Consider the following 25,986-nt stretch of genomic DNA (forward strand, 5'->3'; position numbering starts at 1 on the left):
AATACTGTGCCTTTTTATTTAAACAGTGTAAACATAACAACACCACCAATAATTGGATAAAGACTGGGAATGTGAACACTAGTTTCCTTGAATGCCCCATGAAAATAGGGAAAATAAAACAGACACATCTTCAGGAGAGGTTTTCAGTTCACCTTAGCAGTGGTAAAAATATTGCTTTATTCCAAATGAACATACAACACAATTTACTATTTGGGGGCATTGCTTGTGAACTGAGTAGTCTGGGATTTGTGGTTTTCAACAATTTATTCCTTCCACATTAACCACAGAAGCCAATGCCTCTGTCTACACAGAGCAGACTTGCTGTAAAATAGCAATGAGGATGATAAACAAAATGGTCAACTGTCAATTTGTTAATTGGCTTGTATTAGTAATTTAAGTAAATGATTAAAAATAAACACATCCTCCACTAATTTGCTTTGTGATGCTGATATCAATAAGCCACAGGCTATCTTTTTCAATTGTCATCACATCAGAAAATGGTCTAGACATTGTCAAGAGTTTTATAAGACCCCACCATGCAAGTTAACTTGGTTCAAGAAGTCACTAACCAAATTTATATTTAATGGAAAATTTAAAGTGAAAAAGATCTAAGAGGGGAAAATCTCTTCTGAATATTAGATTCCCTGATGTTTCAGAACAAATTTTAGCAAGCTTTAATACACACACACATGCACACACATACGTACAAGAAATATGTGTGCATACAACATATGTGCTTGGGTAAGCAAGCCAAGCACTTGCACCCTCACACCTGTGCACACAGGTACACACACACACACACACACACACACACTGAAAGGTGCCCTTTCAGAGCTTTTTAACACTCCCCAAGAAAAACATTTTTAGCATGAATTTTTTTGACACAACATTGTCATTTTGTCTCTTTTCCTATAATAATTTCCCACCTCTCTTGAGGGTCTGTGCTTTCAAATTACAGAGAAAGATGGCACATAGAGTAGCTAAGATTGCCCAGATTACTCCTATTTTCTGTCTTCCTTACGGCTTATGTTTTCCTGCCATTCTCTAAAAACCAAATACAAAGCACTACATTCCTTGACATGACATAATCTGTGGTGTGAGCATTGATGAATAGAAATTTAGGGGTTGTAACTCAAGAGTCAAATGGCCAGGACTACCTTCTCACTAGCACATCTGCTCTTGGGATAAACCTCTTCTCTTTGAAGCTAGGTGAACAAGAGTTTCTCTTCCATATAGATACTGGTACTATGGGACCAAAGGTTGTAATTGGCCAAATCTTCCAACAGCCAAAGAGAACAGTGTAGGGGCTAACTGAAATTGGATTCAGAATTCTCCCCAAAAGCTTTAGTGGTAAGCTTTATCCCTCCTGAAACGTTTCTTTCCCTTTAAAAAAATATTTTGTTAAAAAACACTATGATATGAGGGCGGCAGACTATTTGGTTTCTTCTAAGTAGATGCTCTTAAATTAATGCATATAAATAATTTGTATTGAATTTCCTCTCTTTCCTGTTGAGCAAAGCATAGAATGCACAGATTCCTACATCTTGAGTCACTTGGTTAACACAGAGTCTCTTTGTATTTCATTTCTTAAGACAAATTGTGCCTCTCTTTCTGATTTGGCCGTGGGACTCAGGGGGAGAAAGGCTGTGTTTTCGCTCGCACTGTCCTCAGTTTCCACACTCGCCAGTTCATAGTCTTCTGACCGTCTGGCATCAGTCAGAATCCGGATCTGTTCCTGCACAGTCTCTAGTAATATCTTCACTTCCTGTTGTTCTTCTAGAAGACGATCACTGACTGGAATACTCCCCTTGACAATGTCAGCGGAGTAGGAGTTTTTGCACCATTTAATGCTTTTGACTTCAGAAATTCCTGGCATTTGCATGCAGGTTTCTTCTAGACCCATCGAAGGGATGATGGGCACAGAATTGGCCCTTGGGGATGAATAACCCACTAGGTCCTTTTGATCCAAACTATTAAAATAAGGGTTTGTTTCTCTTGAAGGCAGTTGCATATTTATTGATGCATTTTGTTGGGTTCTTAAGCCATTAGATGCATACCTGAAAAAGATGAAAAGAATGATAGTCACGCTCCTGTGCCTATGAGGGCCGTCTTTCCACATGCACCATCTCACTGACTTCTCACAATAACCCCATGAAACGGATACTACGCTCCCACGGACAGAGAAGTAAATTGAAATTCAGATCAGTGAAGTGACTTGCCCAAGGTCACACAGAAAAATAAGTGACAGACTTAGACTCAAACCCAGATCTTCTTACTTTAAGTCCAGGGGTCTTTCAACACACCACAGCTGTATAGGCAGGTGGGATATAGTCTTCCTGACCTCTATCCTAGAATACAAATAAATGGGGATTGAGCACGTAAGTGTGGCCTTTTTCATCGTGACAAACAGGACACTACCATGGCATCTCTTTGCTCATCACTCATCCACCCTCTCAGCCCTGGGACTGTCTAGTAGACTAAGGTTGTCACCATGATTGCTGGCTGTCAGGAAACTTATTTTGACCATCAAGATACTCTAGTCCTCAAAGCTTCTGCCTTACTCATAGAATATAAATCAGACTTCTGCTGGCACTTTGCCCTGTACAGATTACCTTGCTGGCCCATTGCTGAACCAGAGGACAAAAGCAGATCCATCTAATCCTTCTGCCTGCCCAGCAGAAACACCAACTGTGTTCCAGAGGATCCTCTCAATCCAGTGCTGTTCCTTCGTGTTCCATAAGTGAAAGAGGGTGGGCACTGGTGGGCAGCAATGGCTTGTCCCAACCCCAGTGTGCAAATTCAAGTAACTTAAGGATCCCAGGATTCGAATTTTGAAGGGCTCAGGGCTGCTGACTTTCCTCCTTTCTTGTGTCAGGAAGGAAACAAGTATATGAGATTTTATGGAAAGGTGTTTGGGGGCCCTGAATGGTAGATTTTTTTTCTACTTTTCATGAGTTATTCTTAAATACTAAATGTTACTATGTAAGCATGACTTAAAACATATCTAATTTCGATGTAAGGGATTTAATTTCCATGGCTTCCATTGCAATATAAATAATTGTTTTTACACATGTAAGGAATAGTTGCAATGAAATGTATTGCATAGCTACAAAGAAGTTTCTACTGTGACGTCACAATAGGAACAGTTTCACCAGAATTAGTAAAGAGGGGTGAATAGTAGTCGTGTCTTTTCTCACTGTATCCAGAATATAACCCTGATCTAATGAACACATAAAGAATGAATATGTGTCCAAGGAAAGTATTCTTTTATAGTTCATTAACTAATACCAGAATTAACAGCTAATATTTACACAGTGACTTGAAAAAGTTATTTCACCTCTAATTACTCCACAAAAAATATTTTAATATATTATTCTTATGTAAGAATTTCAAAGAGCATTCATATGCCCTGCCCCAAGTTATACCTTTACATAAGAGACAGAAGGAAGACTCAAACCCAACTGTCTAATTGTTACTATAAAATTCAGAACCAACTAATGAAGAGACATCTTAAGGTAAACTACACTAGAACATCTTTTAGGGAGCTTAATTTGATACAGCCATGCATAAGAAAATTCCTTGTGGATCTTATGACAGAAAATCAGATTTAGCCAGGCATGGTGTCACATGCCTGTAATCCCAGTACTCGGGGAGAGAGAGGAAGGCAGATCTCTGCTTGAGGTCAGCATGGTCTATAATGTAAGTACAGGACAGGCAAAGCTACACAGAGAATCTCTGTCTCTAGAAACCAAAATAGAAAGAAAGAAAGAAAGAAAGAAAGAAAGAAAGAAAGAAAGAAAGAAAGAAAGAAAGAAAGAAAGAAAGAAAGAGAAAGGAAGGAAGGAAAGAAGGAAGGAAGGAAGGAAGGAAGGAAGGAAGGAAGGAAGGAAGGAAGGAAGGAAGGAAGGAAGGAAGTCAGATTCTAAAGGTCTGATCCATAAAGCAAACCTAAGGCCCATTTGTTTAGCCCTTGGTACGATACTTCCAGAATATATGAGTATAGAGAATATATACCTCCCTTTTCTGGTTTGGTGATTGATTTGGTCAGAAAACTAATACACAATTTCACCTTTTCTCATGGGATGACTAATGCCACTCTATCCCTATCCTCAATGTATTCACCAAGAATATTTTCAAGGAATATCAAAAGTAAGATGCATCAGGTTACAAACTAGATGAAGTGGGAACTCATGACTTTTTTGAGGATTTCTGAAACATTTCTTTTGATTAGCCTGTAATATATCAGTCTATTGGCCTGCCATGGACCAGTGCAGTGCTTGGGCTTTCTTACCACTGCTGGTACTGATGAGAACTCTAGTCAGAGGAAAGTAACCTCAGTCTACATCTTCCCTATTCTAAGTCCTTCTGTACTAGGGTAGGTGATGGTGTCAAGCTGGGTACAATTTCCAACCGAGGAGAGAATCCACATACATGAACCCTATTTAGCAGACTACAACCACATGTTTGGTAAACAGGAACAGATGGCTGATGGCTCTTACAAATTCATTCACTCCCCTTTCAGGCTTAGGGCAGATTTGAAGAATGTTAGCTGTGAAATTCTATTACCAGCCCCATTCCCAGTCCTGAGAGACAGTTGGTCACCCAGGAGTAGAAAATTGCTGTTTTTAAGAATTGGTGATGAGAAGGATCCCTAAGATTAATTGTGCTGAAGCCAGAGTGACTGACAGAGTCAACATGTATCAACAGTGGATGCATTTGGCACAGGGGAAATGCGTGTGGACAGCCAGCTGCAGATATTATTGCCAATCCAGCGCCACTGAGCCAACACAAACGTAAAACCACACAGGCCCAGGAGGAAGAAGACAGGACAGAAAATGAAAACCTCTGAACTCTGGGAGGTCTGTGAATTTGTGATTCAAACCACAACCTGCTACAGGCTCTCAACATCCTTCTATCAGGAATACTTGGGGTGAGAGCCAGAGTGGCAGCTGAAAGGAAAGAAATTACAGGCCAAGATGGGTTTTCTAGATACTCACATATTCTAATATTCACCATAGGGAAAGAAAGGGTGTATACACGTACAAAGTCCTATGAAAAAACATTGGTTACTGATAAAGTAGTTATGAAACAAAGTCAGTATAGGTATAGGGTAAATGTAAAGCTCCTTTCTGAGGTAAGGCCAAGCAAAACACCACCAGCTTCTTCAGTTGCATCACACACTGAACCTTTGAACAACTGAGCTGCCCTGTCTCCTTGCATTCTATCTTCTAGCATGCTTTTTTTTTTTTTTTTTTTTTTTAAGAAACACATGTCAAGCTTAATCAGACAGGGCATCGGTCCATCTATTTCATGTCTAGAAGAAAAGAGAAATGTAAATGCTATGAGCTGGACATTCTACCTGCTATGTTATTAGAATTAAAACAAACAATCTGAAATAATCACCCAAACTGCACAGAAACCCAGCCTGGCTCACTCAGAAACTTCTAGACACAACTAGAAACTTATGTGGAGTAAATCTAGATTCTTTAAATTAATGATAGCACTATGAGAATTGCTATGGCAAACATTGTCTCTGTGAATATCATGTGCCTGACCCACATGGGCCAAAAAAATACTTCTTTTTTGATCTGATCAGTAACCTTTGCTCCTAGGAAGTCTAGACTCAGATGACAATGTTTTCTGAAATTGACACAAGTTGTAAGGGATAGGGATCAAACTTTAATCATACGTTATTCCATGTATGCTTGAGTAGTTTACACCAAGAGCATAGTTGTGATTAGAGCCTACCTTCCATTTCCATTCTCTGACTTAAGCCCTATCTGTGTTATTGCATCCTGGAGAACACGGTGCTTTTGTATTGTATACAATAGCCATGGTAACCATAGTCACTGATACCTGCATAGCACAAATAATGAAGATACCTGACTTCTGAAAATTTTTCCATGGCTTTCTACTTTTGATATTCACCTAAACCCCACATTCAAGAATACTGGGTGGAAGTATTCAAGATACCTCATTTATGTTATACATTATCTTTTTAGAATTTTTGTCCATACTACTGATCAGAAATTAATATTTTTTTTCTAAATTATTGATAAAAAGATAGTTTAGTCCTTCAAAGCTTCCAAGAAAGCTTTTTTAAAAACAAGTATATACTAACTTAGTGTCAGACTTCTAATTGTCTCCTATGTTAGACCCTTGCTTTAAGACCTACCCTTGGCAGGGTATCGTATCCTGGTCTGGGATTCTTGATTCTTCCAGTTGTTGATACGCTGGTCCTACAACCCCACCGAGTCGACTTCGGGGTGAAGGTGGTGTCCTTCTGAAAGTATTCCTATGTAGCATCCCACTCCTCTGTCCTGGGCTACAGCAAGAAGAAATACTCCTGCTGGGTTGGGGAAACAAAACAAAAACAACAAACCAAAGAGATCATAAAAACCTGCTAAAACATCACAGACATGGAATTCATCCCTCTCATACTTAAAGTTCTGTGCTTTGAATGCCAAATATACACTCAGATAAAATTAGAAGTTTTTAATTCATTTTTATGGGAGGTACTGAGAGAGAATCCCTCTTGTCTCTGGCTTTATAGCTAAGACAGAAGTGTGTTTAAGGAAGCCTCAATACCCCAATTCCCCTCCACCCAGATTTCCCAAGCCACAGTAGCTGTCTTTCTAATTGGCATAAAAATGCCCTCATTAGGCAGTGATGAGAACAGAATTTAGGAAGCCCAGAGGGAATTTATGAGGAAATTTCCATTTCTTAGTGATAGGATAAACAGATCTTACTTTAATTGGCATTCTTTCTTTCACAAATGTGTTAAATTCTCAGTTTACTGTTCCAGATTTTTATCAGTCCTGAGAAACTAGTTTTGCATTTGAGTTTGCTTTTAATAAGTCCCTGCTTTTAATTTGTTGAGTGTGTGCCTCCAAATGTCTCAAATGACTGAACAAATGTAGAGGCCATCAAGTGCAAAAGGCATAAGTGACCTGTATCCCAGGCCTTAACAAAGTAATCCCTTAAACAGACTATTTTTAAAAGACTGGATTCTATGGAGATAAATTGCCAGTTGACTGGAAGATTCCTTATCAATTCCTTTCTCAACCCTATTGAGTTGCCTAGGTTCAAACTTAAGTGTTCCCTGAGATGTCAGGTCATGTGGGCCAAACTCTTCTTCCGTGAGTATATAGTGAGCTAATATATATGTTGTACCCACACTGTCTAAAAATATTATCACTGCAGTTATATAGGCCAGGAGACTATAATGTTATCATTAAATGCTTTTCATCTAGGGTCGGAACCTCACTCAAATACGCCAGAAGCTAGAGGAGAGGGAAGTCTGAATCTCACCTGGTGCGTAAGGTTTTGCAGAACAAAGTGTCTTGAGTGAGGTTATGGGAGGGAAGCGGCCAAAGCAAGATGACAGCATCACCCTCAGGTAATTTTGTGGGCTTACACCAGAGGTGAAAGGGTTCAAATACACTAAGTGTTGTATTTCAGGCCAACACCTGTGAAGCACACATTACCAAGTGTTCTATGAATTGCTGTGCCGTAACTGGCAATGCAAAGGCTCATCTGTGTCACTGGATTCTCTGGGCTCCTGTCACGGTTGATAGTCTAGACTGATGTCATTGTAAGCAAGTTAGATTGCCAAAATATAATGCAATAAAAATGACATGCAGCGATAGATTTTTTTCAACAAGTAGGTTTTTCACTAAACATTAGAAATAACAGTTTTGTATTAATGGCTTTGTTTCATATTAAGACATCCAAGGGAGTCATATTTTCAGTGCACAACAAGAAATTAATTATTCATAGCTTGCTGGACTGTCAAAACAAGGTCTCCCAGTGTGAAGGAATGGCCCATCTCCACAAGCAGCTGTAGACCTATTGATCAATCAGCAATTCAGGCCTTCTAAGCCAGGGGCATTCAAGAAGTTATACAGCAGTTGGAAGGAAATATAAATCACCAAACTGGTTATCAATCATGAAACTATTTAATCTATTGCATGTTTTAAAAACAAAGGCTATGATGTATTAAATTATAATTTCAAGTTCTAAAAGCTCTTTATAAATCAACTCTGCTCTAGCTATCAGCATATAGGCTATGACAACAGATACTGCAATGCCATTAAATCAAAGCAGAAAAAAAAAGAAAGAAAGAAAAGAGAAGGCCCTTTAAAGACACTCTCATTTAATCTTGGAGTTCTAGAAACCACGGTCAAGCCTAAGAATGGGAGACTGAAAAAAGCTAACTGGCTATCTAGAAACTTCAGTACTGTAGTTCCCACATGGCAGAAGCCATCATTTAAAAATCTCAAATTCAAAATGTTTTTGCCATAATATGCTACAGAGTAACATTATACTATTTTATCTGACAAAGTAACCATGATAACTATGGTAACATATTTTAGAATAAGCCTGGGAAACTAGTTTTGCCTTTGAAAGTCTAGCAATTTTGCACTTCCCTAGAGGATAATGAATGCAGCCTTTGTGAGCCCAAGTGAAGTAAACGACTGTTTTCATAGAAATTCTGTAAATACAAGCTATGACATATCACAGTCTTGCTGATAATAACTAATGCAAACTATTGAGATGCCAAACTATTTTGATCCTAAGCTGAAGATTCTGAAAGGATTTTCTTTGTGAAACCATTGGTACTCTAGAATCTATCTATTACAAAGGTATGAGGAAAAGCATCACCCTCAACTGCTGGGGTATCAGGTGATCACTGTTAGAGCAACTGAAAATCTCATAGGAAATACAGCCAGGAAAGTAAAGAATATGGGTTAGGAGAGGAGGAAGTCATCTCTTTTATGGTATGTTTTTGTCTTGCTAATGAACAAGGTATTGAGAAGAAACATGAAAACATGTCAGTGACATCTTCTATTGCTAGATATAATTAGTTCAGCTTTAAAATTACATATGTGATTATTAGAATAAATTTGAAATGATTTTAAAAGATTAAATTAACATATATATGTATGATATTAAAAGATTTAAAAATGCTTATCACTAGGAAAAGGTGATGTTTAGGTTTTCTACAGATTAAAGACATTAATTTTAATACATAGAAACATATCGACTCTGGTATTAGTCCTAAATTCATCCCTTGTTTGGGACTGTATATGATGGATTTTTAAAAAATAGATTCTTCATGCACAAAACACAAAATGTGGATAAAAAGATGTTGGAGAACATGCCCAGCTGGAGAATTTCCTGGAAAGCATCAAATGACTTAGTAGTTACCCTTTGCCCTCAAATAAATAGTTTCTGTGATGAGCTTTCTCTCTCTCTCTCCTTTCTCTCTCTCTCTCTCTCTCTCTCTAACACACACACACACACACACACACACACACACACACACACACACACAGATAACACTCCTCAGATAACAGAATATCATAGAGGCCCAAACAGAGTACTCTCCAGGATTTGCCCCTGGAACTTTTGTGAGGAGTATTCGGAACATTTGGTGCATGTTACATCAGCTGCCTAGAGGATATTTAGATGTCAGCTTTGCAGGCTAAAGAAAAAAAAAATACACTTTTAATGTTTTTTCAGAGTTCAATTGTTTCGTATACTGGTCTGTGCCTGCAGCTCTGATGCAAGCTAATAGTTCCTTTATGTTACTGTAAGGAGAGTGGTGCTTCTGAAGGAAGCTGCAGAGTGTGGTTTCTGGCTGTGGGCTGCCTGAACATCAATTCTACGGAGATCCATGGTTACAGACGCAAGAACAATCACCTGTATGGACTATGGGTCTAGTTGCCATTTCCTGCCTTGTGCATTTTTCTAACATGAACTTACCCACTCCCACCACCATCAGCTAACCATACCTGTGGTGCTTGACAAGATGGCTTCCTCTGTCAGGAGAGGCGACCTCAGGGAATGACTGGGGACCTGCAAAACTTGACTCCATTATTTTCTCCAGCGCAATAGCAGGATGTCTGTCCGCCTTTGAATACTGTAGGAAATTACATGCAGAGTTGTGAGCTGTGGGTACATTATGAGAGGGGGTCCAGCAATACAGGAGCTAGTCTCTGGAAAGTCCCAGAAGAATGATAGAAATGACTGTATGCATCTCATTTCTTTCTCTCTCTCTCTCTCTCTCTCTCTCTCTCTCTTTCTCTCTACAAAGAAATGTTATGACCTAAGGGGGAAAAAAGTACAAAAATAAAGCTTGATATGGTATAGAAATTCCTTCTAGAAATCTCAGTTTTAGATCACGAGTAAAATAAAGAGCAAATAATTTCAAATTAGCTGAAGGTGAGAAAGATTAAAAACAAAACAAGCAAGAATTAATTTTATTTATTTTGGTGCTGAGGACTGAACCTTGGTCCTTGCTCATTCTTCACCATTGCACTGCACCCCTCAGTTATAGACCAGGACATAGAAATAAGCTGTCACTCTGGTTGCTGAAAGTAAGGAGTTATAAATGCTGATTAATTATTTACACAGATACAGAAGTGCTATGACCAGAATATAAGAAATGTCTAGAAACCAGAAAAAAGAAAAATGAAAGAAAGTATTATTGGAGCAAGAGAAACCGTGAAGCACATATATAACAAGAAAGAATGGTTCATTGCAGAGGAAAATTGCTGTGATGAATGTGAAAACCTCAATTCACACACCAACACTAACTTGAGCCATCCGACTTCTGAAGGAGCATATTTATAATCAACGGAGGACAGATCATGAGGCAGGTGCGTTACTTGCCCTTAATCCTAGTACTTGACAAATTGAGGCAGGGGCATGATGAATTTGAGGGCATCATAAGCTGCATAGTAAGATGGACTCTCAAAAACAAAACAAGCAACAGTACAAAAATCATCCAAGATGGACAAGATATTTCTTAAAAATTATAGGGTTAAAAATGTATAACAGTAATAATATCAAGTAAAATGCAATTTTGTACTTCTACACAAAATTACTTTTAAAGATGGATATTTCATATAAAGAAAAAAACTACTCAACAAGTAATAAATATTTATAAATTTTTTTTACTTTAAAACAGCTTCAAAAGTACACAGCATGGCTAATAGCACAGCATGAAACCCTGGAGGAATTTGGGCATGTTGACAGCTTTTATTACATGGTAAACAAATACATGTAGCATTGAATCTGAAGGAAAAGCTTAGGATTCAGCAGGAGGTAGAGGGACAACTGTTATTCATGAAAATAAAGTAAACTTGCTTTCTAGGTTTTTTTTTAAAGCCTTTTCAAATGACTACATGTAAACAAAATCATGAACATATTAGAGAAACAAACTGGTGTTTTAAAAGGCTTTCGTAATAAACCAAATATTACTAAAGATTTGGGTAACTTAATCATGATAGAAAATTAATGGAGAACATAGTAAACAGATTTTGTAAACTCAGAGAATCTGTGTAGCAATGAGCACAATTAGGTATAACAGTAAAACATAAAATCCATGGAGCTTTCAGATTGGAATGAATGAACTCTCTGGATGAATTATTATACATACATACATACATACATACATATATATATATATACATATACATATACATATACATATACATATACATATACATATACATATACATATACATATACATATACATATACATATACATATACATATATATGTGAAATTTGTTCATAGCCTTAAGGAACATGCATTTCACTAGGTCACAACATTCAGAAATTAAAGCAGGAAAATATTTCTTATTTAATAACTACCACCAATTACCTTAAGTGAAAAAAATTATTTTTATGAAATGAAGGAATACATATAAACCTGGAAAAATATTTGCTAGCTCCACCAGAAAATGTATAAGACTGAAAAACTGTCCAGAACCCAAACAGAAAAAAATGTGGAGGGTAGAGTGTGCATGTTCCCCCAATTTGTAATCGATTTAGAATGCAAATTAAGGTTTATTTTAGAGGGACATCTTGAGGCCAGCATCAGCCAACTTTTTCTGAAGAATCTTAATTTTCTAGATAAATTGTTGTAAGCAACTTACTCCATTTTGTAAAACCAAGATATTTCCAGGAAGACTCTTGAGACATTAGTGCAGTTTTCATGAATTCTGAAATGGAGGCTCTGTCCATAGTTCTGACTGAAACCCACCTATTAACTTGTTTTGCCTGTGGCTAGTATTTATAAAATACACTTTCTAAACCTTTTTAAGTGTTCAGGGTATTGTTAGATTACAGCTGTTTTCATTCATGACATTTGGTTCAGTAAGTACAAATTTCTTTCCCAAATGTTATTTTTAGAGTGGTTTTCTCTCTTGGTATTTTGTATTTAGCCTGCCATGCCAGTACTCCTCTGGATAGATGGGAGGTGAAGAAAGTGATATCTCTGCAAATATATGGGCTGGCTATCAGAACACACCAAAAGGGAGAGTCTGTCTCCAAAACAAGGTGGAAAGCAAGGAGCAATACCTTAACTTGTCCTGCAGCCTCCACAGATAGTCCATAGCGTATGGACACATACAACTACATAGTCCATACAGCCCACACAAATCTAAAACAAAATGGCCTATTTATCCTGGCCATGTGGCTTTAATCCCAACATGCAGGAGACAGAAGCAAGAGGATCTCTGAGTCTGAAGCCAACATGGCTTACACACGGAGTCACCCAGTCTCAAAAAAAAAAAATTACCTATATATTTGTGCACCTAATCTTTAACCTTTTATGTCTATTTAACAAAAATATATAACTTATACTGTAAGACAAGAAGAAAATAACAGGATAGTGTGGAAAGAAAAAGTAAGCAACAAAACTCATGTCATATGTTTGAATGGTTAAAAAAAAAGCACAAAAACATGGCAGTAGATTTACTGGAGGAAGAAGACTTTTTGTCATGCAGAAGAAACACCATTTTGACCATATCAGACATGGATACAAAAACTCTAGCATCACCACAAGAAAAACATCAAACAAATTTCAACAAAGAAGTATTCTACAAAAAGCTTGACTCAGATCTGCTCAGATCAACAGAAACATCCAATGGTTACAAACTGACAAAGCTAAGATGAAGCTAGAGGTGTATGGCAACCATAGAAGCAAGGCCATTCCTGGGAGAAGCTTAAAATAACAACAAACAAACAAATAACTAAGTACAGAATACATGAAACTAAGTACAGAATATATGAAAATTCTATTAGCAATATCTTCTTCATTTTCTGTAGATCAAAACCCATTAATAAGAGTGTATAAAATGAAAAAAGAACAAAAGACACCTATGAACACACACAAAGAATCTAGAGACTAAAGACAGAAGTCAGTCTCTACTTAGCTTTCTAGGTATCTCAGCTAACAGCTCTTAAAATATGTACCACTGTCTGCCAAATAGTCACTCTGTACTAAGCCTTGCTCCTGTGAGTCTGCTTAACTGGTCAGGATCAGAGCCTTTGGAGCGTGTATTGTAGTTTCTCCTAATGTTCTTGGGAGAAGCTAAGACCTGCATGTTGTATGGCTTTCCCTGTCAGATCTGATCTCGGGTGATGTTTGAGTGTTCTGGTCAGCAGCCTGTCTGGACCTCCCTGTGAACATTCTCTGGATGTCACAAAGTTTGTCAGGAGGCTCTATGTACTTTTCTTGATTCAGATCCTGATGGCTTTTATTATAAACTCATTTTGTAGATGACATGCCATGTCATTAGTGAATAAAGAGATTCAGCCATTCACTCTGGCCCTCAGCATAAACCTGAACGACGTACTGTTCAACACACTGTAGATTCTTGGGGAAAGCTCTCATCCTAATCACTCTCCAGATTGGAAGTGCTCCCTGCGGGCATGGAGGCCTTCCACTGCTGTCTGTCCCCTTGCTGCCTTGCTCCTAATAAACTGCTGGTGGTGTGGAGGAATCAATAGGCCTGTCAAATTAAGCATGCTGGTATACACAGTGGAGCAATGACATTGTTGTTCCCAGGTCTGGTGCATGCACGCAGTAGGAGTCGGGAGGTTAAATGAAAGCGGTTTTCTGTTGGAAAGCAATGTTGACAGAGCAGATAATCACCTGTCCTGTAACCCCAGGCCATAAAGGCATGGGGGAGGATGACTGAAAAACAGTTTTAAATGCATGTCTTTCTACACCATTCCTGGCTCATCTACGAATGTTTCAAAAGTTCTTTATTACCAGTATAATTCAAGAGCCGAGAGATGAAAAACTGAAAGGTTATGTCATATTTTCAAGAGAGATTTTTCTTAATGCAGGTAATTAAAATCAATTTACCCATTGTTGCTTTGATGATTTTTTTTTGTTTTTTGCTATCTTAATAGTAAAACTCTACCAACTTTCCCTACAATGAATGTTAGAACTACAGCCTTCTTGTAGGCAAAAGGGACAGCAAGCTCTCCTTCCATGTCCCTCCTCAGCCATTTGTGTCCTTCAGCTAGGATGCTGAAGACAGGCTCCAGCTTTGTCTTGCAGAGAGCCTGCCTGCTAGAGGTCCTCACAACACCCCTCTCCATTGGCTGTATGCACCAGCGCACTTTAGCTCCCACATCTGACGGGTTACTTCCTTAGTAGAGATCACCAGTAGTAACGAGTCAATGCCCTGTGTGCAGGGACACTTCATTTATGACAAGAATTTTGAATCACTATGACAACTCATCATGTGCCTGCTGTTTACTAGTCACCACCTGATATTAATTAATTAATTAATATGTATGTGAGTGTAAAGATGAATATGTGAACTAATAAAGTAGTACTTGGTATGCTGAGCAAGAACTCAGGCTTAAAGAATTACTTAAAAGAAATAAATGTTTTAAAGACATGGCCCTGGCTTAAACCAACAAAAAATGTCATGGCTTCAACTTATTCTCTCCACTCAACTCATATGTTGCTGCTAAGGAGCAGGTTTCAGACATCCCTATGAAACTATGCAGAGATTAAAGTAGCCCTATCATAGAGTAATATATACATACACATTGTCAGAGAAACCAGGTCCTACACAGAGATGCAGTGAGCACGGTGGAAATACATTTAACCCCATTATGCTGCCCAGAGGTTGAATGCAGCTCAACAAAGGTCAGGTTTCCATGAAGATCACACATTAACCAAGTCTCACTCTTCTACCCGAGGAGGAATTAGTACTGTCAGATACCTTTCACCCACTTCCCTACCCCTATATTGTCATCTAAGACATACACTATCTAATGATGCAGGACTCCCCCATCCCACCCCATCCCCCACACCGTGGGCGCCAATAAGAGTAGAGTCCTTGCTTCACTTGGTGCAACTAAAGCTTCCAACTTTAGACTCTGGCCATATTGCCCAGCTGCTACATTAATAAGCCTCTTAACTGAAGGATGATTCTACTTAAGCCTGTTTTTCTCTGATCCCCTTTTCTCTCCCTGTACAAACCTAATATATACCTTTATATACCTATATATACCTGTTTCTACTATTGGTAGGTGAACAATATGAGGTCACCAACCTGGTGATGCCACACTTACAAAAATAAATACAATCTACCAATTATTAAGGATGGGGTAGGTATTAAATTCTTTATTCTTACTTTATAGCACTCTTTATTATCTTTTAATTGTCATGGTAACATTAGAGGTCCACTAAAAGAAACATACCTTTTTGATCAAAAGAATGGAATCTCTGGCCTTGTAGAGACCTAACACTCCAGTTGGGTAGGTCATTCATCTTGCTAAGAAACCACTCCCCAAATGAAGAAATAAAGGAATAATTATCCCTTTAACACAATAATGTACTTTTCCTTCCATATTCCCATTTCCTAGCTCAGTCACTTAACAGAACCATGCCTTTTTGTAAGTCAGAATTCCTCAGGAAACTTTATTTTTTTTCCTGTTTTGTTACCATATCTGTTCCAAGCAAGCTTTTCCTAATATTGCAGTGTTCATTCTTTCTACAAAGTTCCTCTTCTACCATAAACTGCCTGTCCCATCATGTGGCTGAGCCCCACTCGGGGCCTAATTCAAACAGGACAGCTTTCTCTCTTCTTTTCTCTTTGTCTCTCTCAGTCCTCTAAAGCAGCTCCTGAAATTTACAGCTTGCCTGCTACATAGTTTTTCTTTCAAACTCTAATAAAATTATACTCAAGTTACCTTTTGGGTCTGTACTTAAATTCTCTTATTAATGAGACAAGGGCCCTCTAGAGAGGACCCTAAGTTTCCCATAATTCTCATCGAATGAAACTCTAACCCATAAACCTGTCTTTAAGGTGGCCATATAATTTTCTTACCTTTCTTTTTGGTTATGAGTATGCTCTTTAGGTTTCATGTGAGAACAGATCTCCTTCCTTTTAATTATCTTTCTATCTGATCCCCGAACTCCACTAAGAAGCTTCACATTGTTGTCATGATGACTCCTCAGCTTCTTCTCATCCAGGACACATAATTAATGTGAACAGTTCAAGTTTAAGTCACAAATAGTGTAATTATAAATGGAGGTAAAGGATGGCTGTTTCTAAGGCATTGTAGATATAATCTACTTTCATCTGTAGCTAGACTTCATGTGACTGCTTCATCTACTGTTAAATGACTGCAGAGTGAAATCTTCCCATGAATATTTAATAAACTTCAGGAACACCAGACATGGATGATTAATTTGTTAAACATTGCAATTTCCAATGAATTTTTGTTGGGGGTTGGCCTGGCGCTATGTATTCGAATGTTAATTACTGATCCCCAAGATCTTGTCCCTGCTCAGAAGAGCACATTCTCATGTAAATCCATCCTTGTTGTGTAAACCTGCCTAAGTCATTATATCTGATTGGTTGCTTAAACAGCTTACACCTGGGAAGGGCAGAGTGGGGTAGGTATGGCTAAGGTTCCAGAGCTTATTAGACAAGAGAATCACAGGAGACAGACATCAGATGGTAAGAGGAGGAAGGAGGATGCCACATCTTCTGTGCCCTGGTTAGTGTGGAGAAAAATCCACATGGACTGAGAAGAAGGACTCCAATAATGGCATAAAAAGGCCCAGATGATGGATATAAACAAGTACTATGGAATTATGGATGGAAGGTAGACCAGATGAGGAGGATTGGATAGGGGCTGAGAGATGGATGGTGAGGTTGAGCCATAGGTCAAATATCTGCCTGGCCCAAGGTAAATAAGGCAACTATAAAATCTAACACGTTATCTGTCTTATTATTTGTGATAGCAGGTTGTAATAATCTTAAGGCTAATAATAAACATTATATAGCCCATCACACATTTTTTTAAGTACTGCAACAAATTTTAGAGTAGTTAAACATGGGCTTTCAGATAAAGCAAAGATGTGCCCAATATCAACCAAGTAGGATATGGTGGAACCAGGTACCCTGGTACCATTTTGGGGATGAAGATAGACATCCAAATGTTCACAGGAGAAAACTGATACTGGCACTGGATGGATGTTCACAGGCCTCCCTTGGTTACACTTGCAAACCAGAGCATAGACTCTAGCAATCTACAGCACCCCTAAAATGATGGAAGGAGAATTTCTGGCTATGGGAGGTGCTCATGCATTACATAGGATGTTTTCTGAGGCCCTGGTCTGTGCCTACTGTATGCCAGTACAATTCTTATTCCAAGTCTTAATAGTCAAAGTATTTCTAAACTTTGCTTAATAAGGAAGACAAACCATCCTCTGATGAGAGTCCATTGTCTTATAAAGACACATGCTTGTCTTTGTGATGCATTACTAGCTTGCTGATGGAAGTGACTTTCCCAAGCTCCCAACCTATGATCGATCTATTCTATGGTTGACATCACAAGTGTCACATGAGAGACCAAAAAGATTAAAAATTAGCAGCTATTATTAAAGCCTGAACTAGGTGGGTGGAGAAGTCCAGTAATGCCCTGAGGTGAAGGACCGCCTTACTGCATTCTTTCCCCACCCACTAGAGATAACAGTTGCTAGGAAACTGGTCTATCCCCCTAGGGAGGGACACTAGGTCATTATGGTCTGGGAACCTTCCTATAGCCAATCAATTCAAAACGTAGCATTTTGACCAATTGATGCTTGCCAGGCAGGAATCGCCCCTGCCTTGGGCATGTTGGGAGGGACCAGAAACTATATATCACCCAACTAACCTGGGCACAGCGTGCTCAGCTCCCACCGCTTGGGCTGTGAGTGTTGTAGGCCCAAGCTGCAGCTTGTAATTTACAATAAAAAGAACCTCATGTGTTTTGCAACGGAGTCAATTCCTGTAGATCTTTTGGGGGCTCTGAACTGGGTGTAACATCACACACCCTTACAAATCAGTGCAATCCCACCCTCCTCACAATCTCTACTCCTGTGAAGTTGTTGCTATAGGAGCTGGGAGGCCATCTGCTGTGGATGGGCAGTCTTACAGTTTTTAGGGTTCTTAAATGATTCAAAGTCCACTTACCTAGGAATCAGAGGCTGCCTGACTGCAGGCATACCTTATGGCTTACTAAAGGAGACTGAAGTTTCAGCTATAAGATCTCCCTCCGCTCCTAGAAATCTTTAAAAATGAACACAAGTCTGGAAGAACTAAAGAGTCTCTCTTCAGAATGTTGCCATACTTTATACAGTTTCTCTTAATATATTTCTTGTTTTTAAGTATTAAAAGTTTTTATTTTCTGTACTTAAACAATTACATTTTATTTTTTTCCACTTTTTAAATTTTTTAACTTTTATTAATTACAATTTATTCACTTTGTATCCCCACAAAAACCCCTATCTCCTCCCCTCCTAATCCCACCTTCCTTCCCCCTTCTTCATGCATGCCCCTCCCCAAGTCCACTGATAGGGAGGACCCCTCTCCTTCCTTCTGATCTTAGTGTATCAGATCTCATCAGGAGTGGCTGCATTGTCATCCTCTGTGGCCTGGTAAGGCTGCTCCCCCCTCAGGGGAAGGTGATCAAAGAGCAGACCAATCAGATTATGTCAGAGGCAGTCCCTGTTCCCATTACTATGTAACCCACTTGGACACTAAACTGCCATGGGCTACATCTGTGCAGGGGTTCTAGGTTATCTCCATGCATGGTACTTGGTTGGAGTATGAGTCTCTGGGAAGACCCCTGTGTTCAGATTTTCTGGTTCTGTTGCTCTCCTTGAGGAGTTCCCATCCTCTCTAGATCTTACTATTTCCCACTTCTTTCATAAGATTACATGCACTCTGTCCAACAGTTGGCCATAAGTCTGAGCATCTGCTTTGATAGTCTGCAGGGCAGAGCTTTTCAGAGGCCCTCTGTGGCAGGTTCCTAGGTTGTTTCCTGTTTTCTTCTTCTGATGTCCATCCTCTTTTCCTTTCGGGATGGGGATTGAGCATTTCAGTCAGAGTCCTCTCTCTTGATTAGTTTCTTTAGATGTACAGATTAGAAACACTTAAAGAAATGCTCAACGTCATTAGCCATCAGAGAAATGCAAATCAAAACGACCCTGAGATTTCACCTTACACCCATCAGAATGGCCAAGATCAAAAACTCAAGTGACAACATATGCTGGAGAGGTTTTGGAGAAAGGGGAACCCTCCTCCACTGCTGGTGGGAATGTAAACTTGTACAACCACTCTGGAAAGCAATCTGGCGCTTTCTCAGGAAATTAGGAATAGTGCTTCCTCAAGTTCCAGCCATAGCACTCCTAGGCATATATCCAAAAGGGGCTCAAGTACACAATAAGGACATTTGCTCAACCATGTTTGTATCAGCCTTATTTGCAATAGCCAGAAGCTGGAAACGACCCAGATGCCCCTCAACTGAAGAATGGATGCAGAAATTGTGGTATATCCACACAATGAAATATTACTCAGCAATGAAAAATAAAGAAATCATGAAATTTGCAGGTAAATGGTGGGAACTGGAAAGGATCATCCTGAGTGAGCTGTCCCAGAGGCAGAAAGACACACATGGTATATACTCACTCATATAGACATATAATATAGAATAAACCTACTAAAATCTGTACTTCTAAAGAAACTAATATATTTCTTACCCTGAAGAACAACTCTTCTGTTTATTTCTCTGTCTAACCTACCCATTTTTTCTGTCTTTGACTTTAATGTTTTTTTCCTCACAATTTTTTCATTATATATCCCAATTGAAATCCTCTCCCTCAACTATTCCCAGTCTCACTCTCCTTCCCTCTGTCCCCCTATCCCCTTCCACTGGTCTATTGAAAGGGGGAGTTCTCCACTATTGCCATCTGCTCTTAGCTTGTTAAGACTCATCACGACTGCCTGGATCTTCTTCCTCGGTGGCCTGGTAAGGCTACATCATCAGGGGCGAGTGATCAGAGAGCAGTCAACGTAGTTCATGATAGAGGCAGCCCCTGTTACTCTCATTCAGAGATCTCCATGGAGATTGAAGTGCGAAACATCTGAGCAGAGGTATTAGGACCTCTCCATTTATGGTCCTCCATAGCTGCATTAGTTAGTCTCTGTAGGTCCTCATGGGCTCAGATCTTTTAGCTTTGTTGGTCTCCTTGTGGGGCTCCTATTCCCTCCATGTCTCTCTAGTCCCACCCCTCTTTTCTTCCATAAGACTCCCTGCATTCTGCCCAAAGTTTGATGTGAGTTGTGAGTCTCAGCATCTGCTTCAATACCCTGTTGGGTGAATCCTTTCAGAGGACCCTCTATAGTAGGCTCCCATCCTATTCCCTCTCTTCCACCACTTCTGGTGTCTATTCTGTTTACCATTCTGAAGGAAATTTAAGCACCCTCCCTAGAGTCCTCCTTAGTATTTAGCTTCTTTAGGTCTGTAGATGTCTACCCTGTATTGTACAGTTAATATCTGCTTATAAGTGAGTGTATACCATGCCTGTCTTTCTGTTTCTGGGTTACCTTACTCAGGATGATCTCTTCTCACTTCACTTCTCTTAATCTCACTTCAGGATGGGGTGAGATTTGCCTGCAAAATCACGATTTCCTTGTTTTTAATAGCTAAGTAGTCTTCCATTGTGTAGACGCACCACAATTTCTGTAACACACCCATCTTAATGATACTCCTCTTTGGATTGTAAAAGGGAACTTCTCTTTGCATATATGGCCTTGTTTAATGTGTATTAAAAATATTGTTCCTTCTGACTTCTCTCCTACCTCAAGGCTCCATCAGGGTCATAGTCTTTAGATCCTGTCTCTTAATACATATTTTTCCTTCAGAGAAATTATGAGTCAGGCTCTTTCCTGAGCAGACTGTTCATTCTACACTCTTATATTTAACGATGTATCATTGGCATTGATATTTTCTCATAATTCTTGCTAAAAGGAAATATGTGTGTATGTGAACATATATATATATATATATATATATATATATATATATATATATATATATGTCTCTGTTTTAGAGCCTATGAGAGAGAACCTAGTAATGAAACAAACATTTTTCAACTTATGTCCTTTTCCTGTGCAACAATGATATTAATGCAAGAATGTGCCATCCTCACACCCTGTCAAACCAAGAGAAAATGATATAGTAGTAGATTCTTGTTGCTCTGCACCAACACAAAAAGTTACTAAGTTGAGTAGGCTACAGAAGAAAGAAGCAGAGGCAGGGGAGGAGCAGAGGCCTTAAAATCATATGTGCCAAAGGTCTTTCAAATGTTTTGAAGTCTATAGATAACTCATTTCTTCATTTGTAATTTGAATTATAATATTCTAGTCAGGGAAAGAGAAGGGTGACAACATGGGTAAAATTTTCCTTTTACTATCACTGATAATAATAATAGAGAAGAAACTGAATGCTTTCTACAAAGGATGGCTGAAGACACTATAATGAGGTCACCTTGTGGACAATTATTCAGTTACCCCAAATAAGTATGTGGCAATCAAATAAAAATGGTCATTTGTCAAGACCTGACTTCTTTTCATTAACTCTAGCTTATAGCATGTAGAAACTACAACCTCTCAGCATGGGTGCTTTTTATCTGTCTGTTGACCTACCCTAGAAGAGTTGAACAAATACTAACGTAACGTTCACAAGTTCTACTTTCCTTCAATGACTCTTGCCCCTTAAAGTACCTGCCTGGGATCAAAAATGAACTGATGAAACTTGAAAGGCCTTTCAGATTTGTTCTCACTATACCTGATGACTGGTCCTTGGTTTCCTTTCCCAAGGTTTTTTTCTGAAAAGGGCTTATGATTATAAATATAGACCTTCTATGCTAAAGAGAGTTTTTCATGAGAACCTAGAGGCCATTTTTTGAAACACAATCATTAGGAAGGGTAGATTCTCTGTCTTTTAGCCCCGTGGGAAGATAAATTTCTGACCCCAATCTTAGCCAGCCAGCAGACACAGCTGCCTGATGGCATTTACACTGTCCAACTCTTTGCACTTTCTTTCCTGCCTCTGATTAAGATCTGGCTCGGCCCTGTTTCACTATCCTCATCCTCCTTTTACATGGCCTGGGTCTTGCTGAACCTACTGAAGTTAAGTACCGTGCATGCTGGATCCTTTTTCCTATTCTATATTATATTGCTGACAGCAATCTATCCCTGCTACTTCCACAGGTGTCTGGCTTTGTTTATCTTTTACAAGGCCAGTTGCTAAGGAACTGAAACTCTCATCATGGTGGTTGTTGAAGGTGCTGGGATTATACTCATTAGGAATCATTAGCAAAGGCATTTTCTCTGTTTCTGAAAAGAACAATCCTGCACATTGCCATGAATAAAAGTTTAAGAAAACTTTGCTGGGAAGCAATTCAGATTTATGAATTTCACATTAAATCAGCTAAGTACATCTGTTATGCTCATCATAATGGCAACTTTTGGGTAATGATTTCTTAGAATCACAAATGATGTGCAAATTCTTAGCAATTTAAGCATTTGGAAGGGCATGCATGCGTCCTGGGTGATTGCCTATTATCCTCAAACACCCTGGTTGTACCAAGGCCTTTGTTCCTTCATTTCATGCCTCGGAATCTGCAAGCATAATCTCATGTGGGGGCAAAGAATTAACCCTACAAGGCATATCTCAGCATGTGTTAGATAGTGTCCCATTTTCTCTAATTCACTATTTTGCAATGTAACTCAGAAACAACTAAAAGTACTTCCCAAAGTATGAAGCCAGCAGGGTATGTATTTGGCTTCAAGATTTATAATCCACATACAGCATCAGTCCTACTACTAGAAAAAAAAAATGACTCTGAGACCACATTTCTCAATTCTCCTTTAACCGTAACCATGAACTTTTCTTGCGCTTTGTACAATCTGAGTGGGATGTGAATCAGCCTCCAGAAGTATGACATTGTGTCCCTGCCATATATTTGACACAAAGTAAAGGCCAGAAATGGCTTATGGAAGCAACAACTAAAACTCTTATTGTCAAGGGTCAGTATTAACACACACACCCACACAGACAGAAAGAGAGAGACAGAGAGAATTGTAAGATGATTTAAGCAAAAACTGCCACAGTGCTGAACATATACAGCAAAGCTGAATTATACAGCTTTGCTCATAGGTTTCTTATCCCCTCTGTGGTGATTTGAATAAAAAATGGCCTCCATAGGCCCATAGGGAGTGGCAGTATTAGGAGGTGTGGCTGTGTTGGAGTAGTTGTGCTGTTGTTGGAAGAAGTGTGTCACTGTGTGGCTTTGAGGTCTCAGATACACCCAGCTTGGCCACTTTCTTCTGTCTGCGATCTGGATGTGGAACTCTCAACACCATGTCTGCTTGCATAGAGCCATGCCTCCTGTCACGACGATAAAGGACTAAACCTCTGAAATTATAAGCCAGCCCCAATTAAACGTTTTCCTTTATGAAGTTGCCTTGGTCATGCTGTTTCCTAACAGCAATAAAACCTTAACTTAGCAGGAACTGTACCTAAAAATTCTGAGGTGGGCAACGAAAGTAATGCATAGACATTCAGCTTACATTTTGAAGTTGAACATGGCTCTTCATCAAGCTCTCAGACTTTGTCATTGTGCTGGATGCCTTGAGGATGTAGTTTTTCCCATTCTGTGACTCTTTCAGCTGCTCTTGGATTTGTTTAGCTTGTTTCCTGCAGAAACAAATATGTGGATAAATATTTGCATAGATATGTAAATATTTGAAGTTACTTTTACAGTATCCATATTTGTTACAGTATTGATATTTGTTAATGCTACCTAGATAAGCTGAGGCAGCCTTTGATCCACTTTCAACCATGCCAAGCAATACTTCTGACTAGAGACAGTTTGGCACTGTTCATTTTCATAGATGGGTTAACAATCAATGGCACTCCAAAAAGAGAGACATGAATAGAGTGTGTTGTTGTAGCCCTATGTCCCATGGGTACGAACAATCCCACATGAAGGGCTCATGTATGAAAAATTAGAAAATTCACAGAGAAGTACCCAAAGTTAAAATGTGAAACTAGGACTTGGCTATCTTATTGTCAAAGATGTGTTATTATTTGTACTGTTTCAATACATGTAACTTATACATATATTCATGTGTATATTTTATTTCTAATCTGTTTAGAGAGCTTCATTTTTGTTACCAAGAACTCAAATAATAAAATAATTAACTTTTTTTTTTTTTGGTATGGTGGTGAAGGTCAAATCTAGAATCTCATTTGTGCTAGGCAAACTGTATCTTTAATGTGCTAATGTTTAAGCAGTAATTTGCAACACATTGTTTTTAAAGTCCATTACACTCATTGTTTTATTTATCTCCACAATAATCCTTTGTAATGAAGTAATATATCAGACCCATTTAATAGATGAGAACGCCAAGGCAGAGAGAAATGAATTCATTTCCTAAAGGATATTTAGATTTGGAAAGGTTTCAGTCCACTCACTCTTCAGTCCACATACTCTATTCAAAGTCACCCTTCAGAACTGTCAAGCCACTTGTATAAGGTCCTTCAGTTTCTAGATGAGAAAGTTGAGACTGCTCTGGGATTTTGAACTCCCAAGAAAAGTGTCCTTGCGTGCATATGTTGATTATTGTTTATACCATTCGATATCTACACTAGACAGGTAGACTAAACTACTCTATTTAGCTTCCCTTTTCAAGGGTTTCAGAGCACTTATCTGTCATCCCTAGAGTCATGAACATAGCTTCAGGATCATTCTCTAAAGTTTGCTTTTCCAGTTCTCAGCCAAAGAAAGATCCACTGGCAAAGTAGCTGTCATAGGTTAAGCTTCTCAGCTAGGCAGTGCTCAAAGCATGGGCTCTGCTATCCAAACAACTGAATCCTGAATCTGCCATCCACCAGTTTCACTACCTAAACTTCCCTGACCTTGTTTCCTTTTCTGCAAGTTACATTCTTAGGAGATATCTCCCAAAGATACCATGGCAACTACAGATAAAGTAGTCCTCTCTTTTCCTTTTGGTTACCCAGCGTGCTAAGTGCTGTGGAAAGATGCTACAGAATGAGGACATTGCTCCAAAGATAAAAATATTGTACTAATTGCCTCTCTCACACAACACCGGTACTGTCTAAAGAATTTGGAGGTAACGAGCATCTTTGAACTTAAATCCCAGTGTGTAGTGGCTGTCTGTTTAAACATTTCTTTTATCTTTTCAATTGTTTAGGTAGATTTTTATGTCTAACCCTCTCAATTCCTTTAATCTAGTTAAAATATTCTACCTACTACTTAAAAACAAACTTATAACCTGTTGATAAAATGAATTTATCTCATAATCATTTAAGGAACACACAACAGCTACAAAAAAGAGGGGGATTCATTTGAGAAGCAAACAGGAAAACAGGGTCTGAGTAGCCCAGTAAACTACCACAAAGCAGTAAAAAGTGGTTTAGCATGAAGTAAACACTCCGCTACGTCTCTGGAATAAAAACAGTAGAAACACTGTCTTTTCTGTAATCTCAAAATTCAGAGACTGGAAAAATAGCATTTAAAGAGATAGTCATAAAAATAGCCGAATGTATTTTTTAATCCTTTTATAGTTCCTCTTTTACACCCTTTTCATTCAAATCCTGACTTAGGAATATTTCAGAATAAATGGCCTTCATTTGGAATGTGCCTTAGGATCTTTACCATCCCATTCTTTCCTGGTCCTTATCTTTCACAACTACAAGGATTATTTTGATGTCTTTGTTATGTTTTTCTCTTCCTTTCTTCCTTCCTTCCTTCCTTTCTTTCTTTCTTTCTTTCTTTCTTTCTTTCTTTCTTTCTTTCTT

At 38.7% G+C, this 25,986-nt stretch overlaps 1 protein-coding gene across 7 annotated transcripts in view; it reads right to left on the bottom strand.

The window, feature by feature from the left end:
• Positions 1 to 25,986, bottom strand: part of Nrg3 (neuregulin 3) — a 1,183,895-nt gene continuing 1,157,909 nt past the window's right edge. For 2 of the 7 annotated variants that reach the window (XM_055597834.1, XM_055597832.1), the window contains exons 6-10: positions 23,733 to 23,859; positions 9,798 to 9,925; positions 6,176 to 6,349; positions 2,277 to 2,348; positions 1 to 2,057 (exon numbers count right to left, since the gene is read on the bottom strand). In XM_055597834.1, coding sequence (XP_055453809.1) covers positions 1,550 to 2,057; positions 2,277 to 2,348; positions 6,176 to 6,349; positions 9,798 to 9,925; positions 23,733 to 23,859 — 1,009 coding nt within the window. In that variant the 3' untranslated portion in view covers positions 1 to 1,549. The remainder of the gene's footprint in view (positions 2,058 to 2,276; positions 2,349 to 6,175; positions 6,350 to 9,797; positions 9,926 to 23,732; positions 23,860 to 25,986) is intronic. The other 5 variants (XM_055597838.1, XM_055597837.1, XM_055597836.1 and 2 more) reach the window with 3 other exon arrangements.

This window comes from Psammomys obesus, unplaced genomic scaffold (genome assembly GCF_907164565.1).
Source record: "Psammomys obesus unplaced genomic scaffold, mPsaObe1.curated_primary_1811, whole genome shotgun sequence".
NCBI classification, from domain to species: Eukaryota; Metazoa; Chordata; class Mammalia; order Rodentia; family Muridae; genus Psammomys; species Psammomys obesus.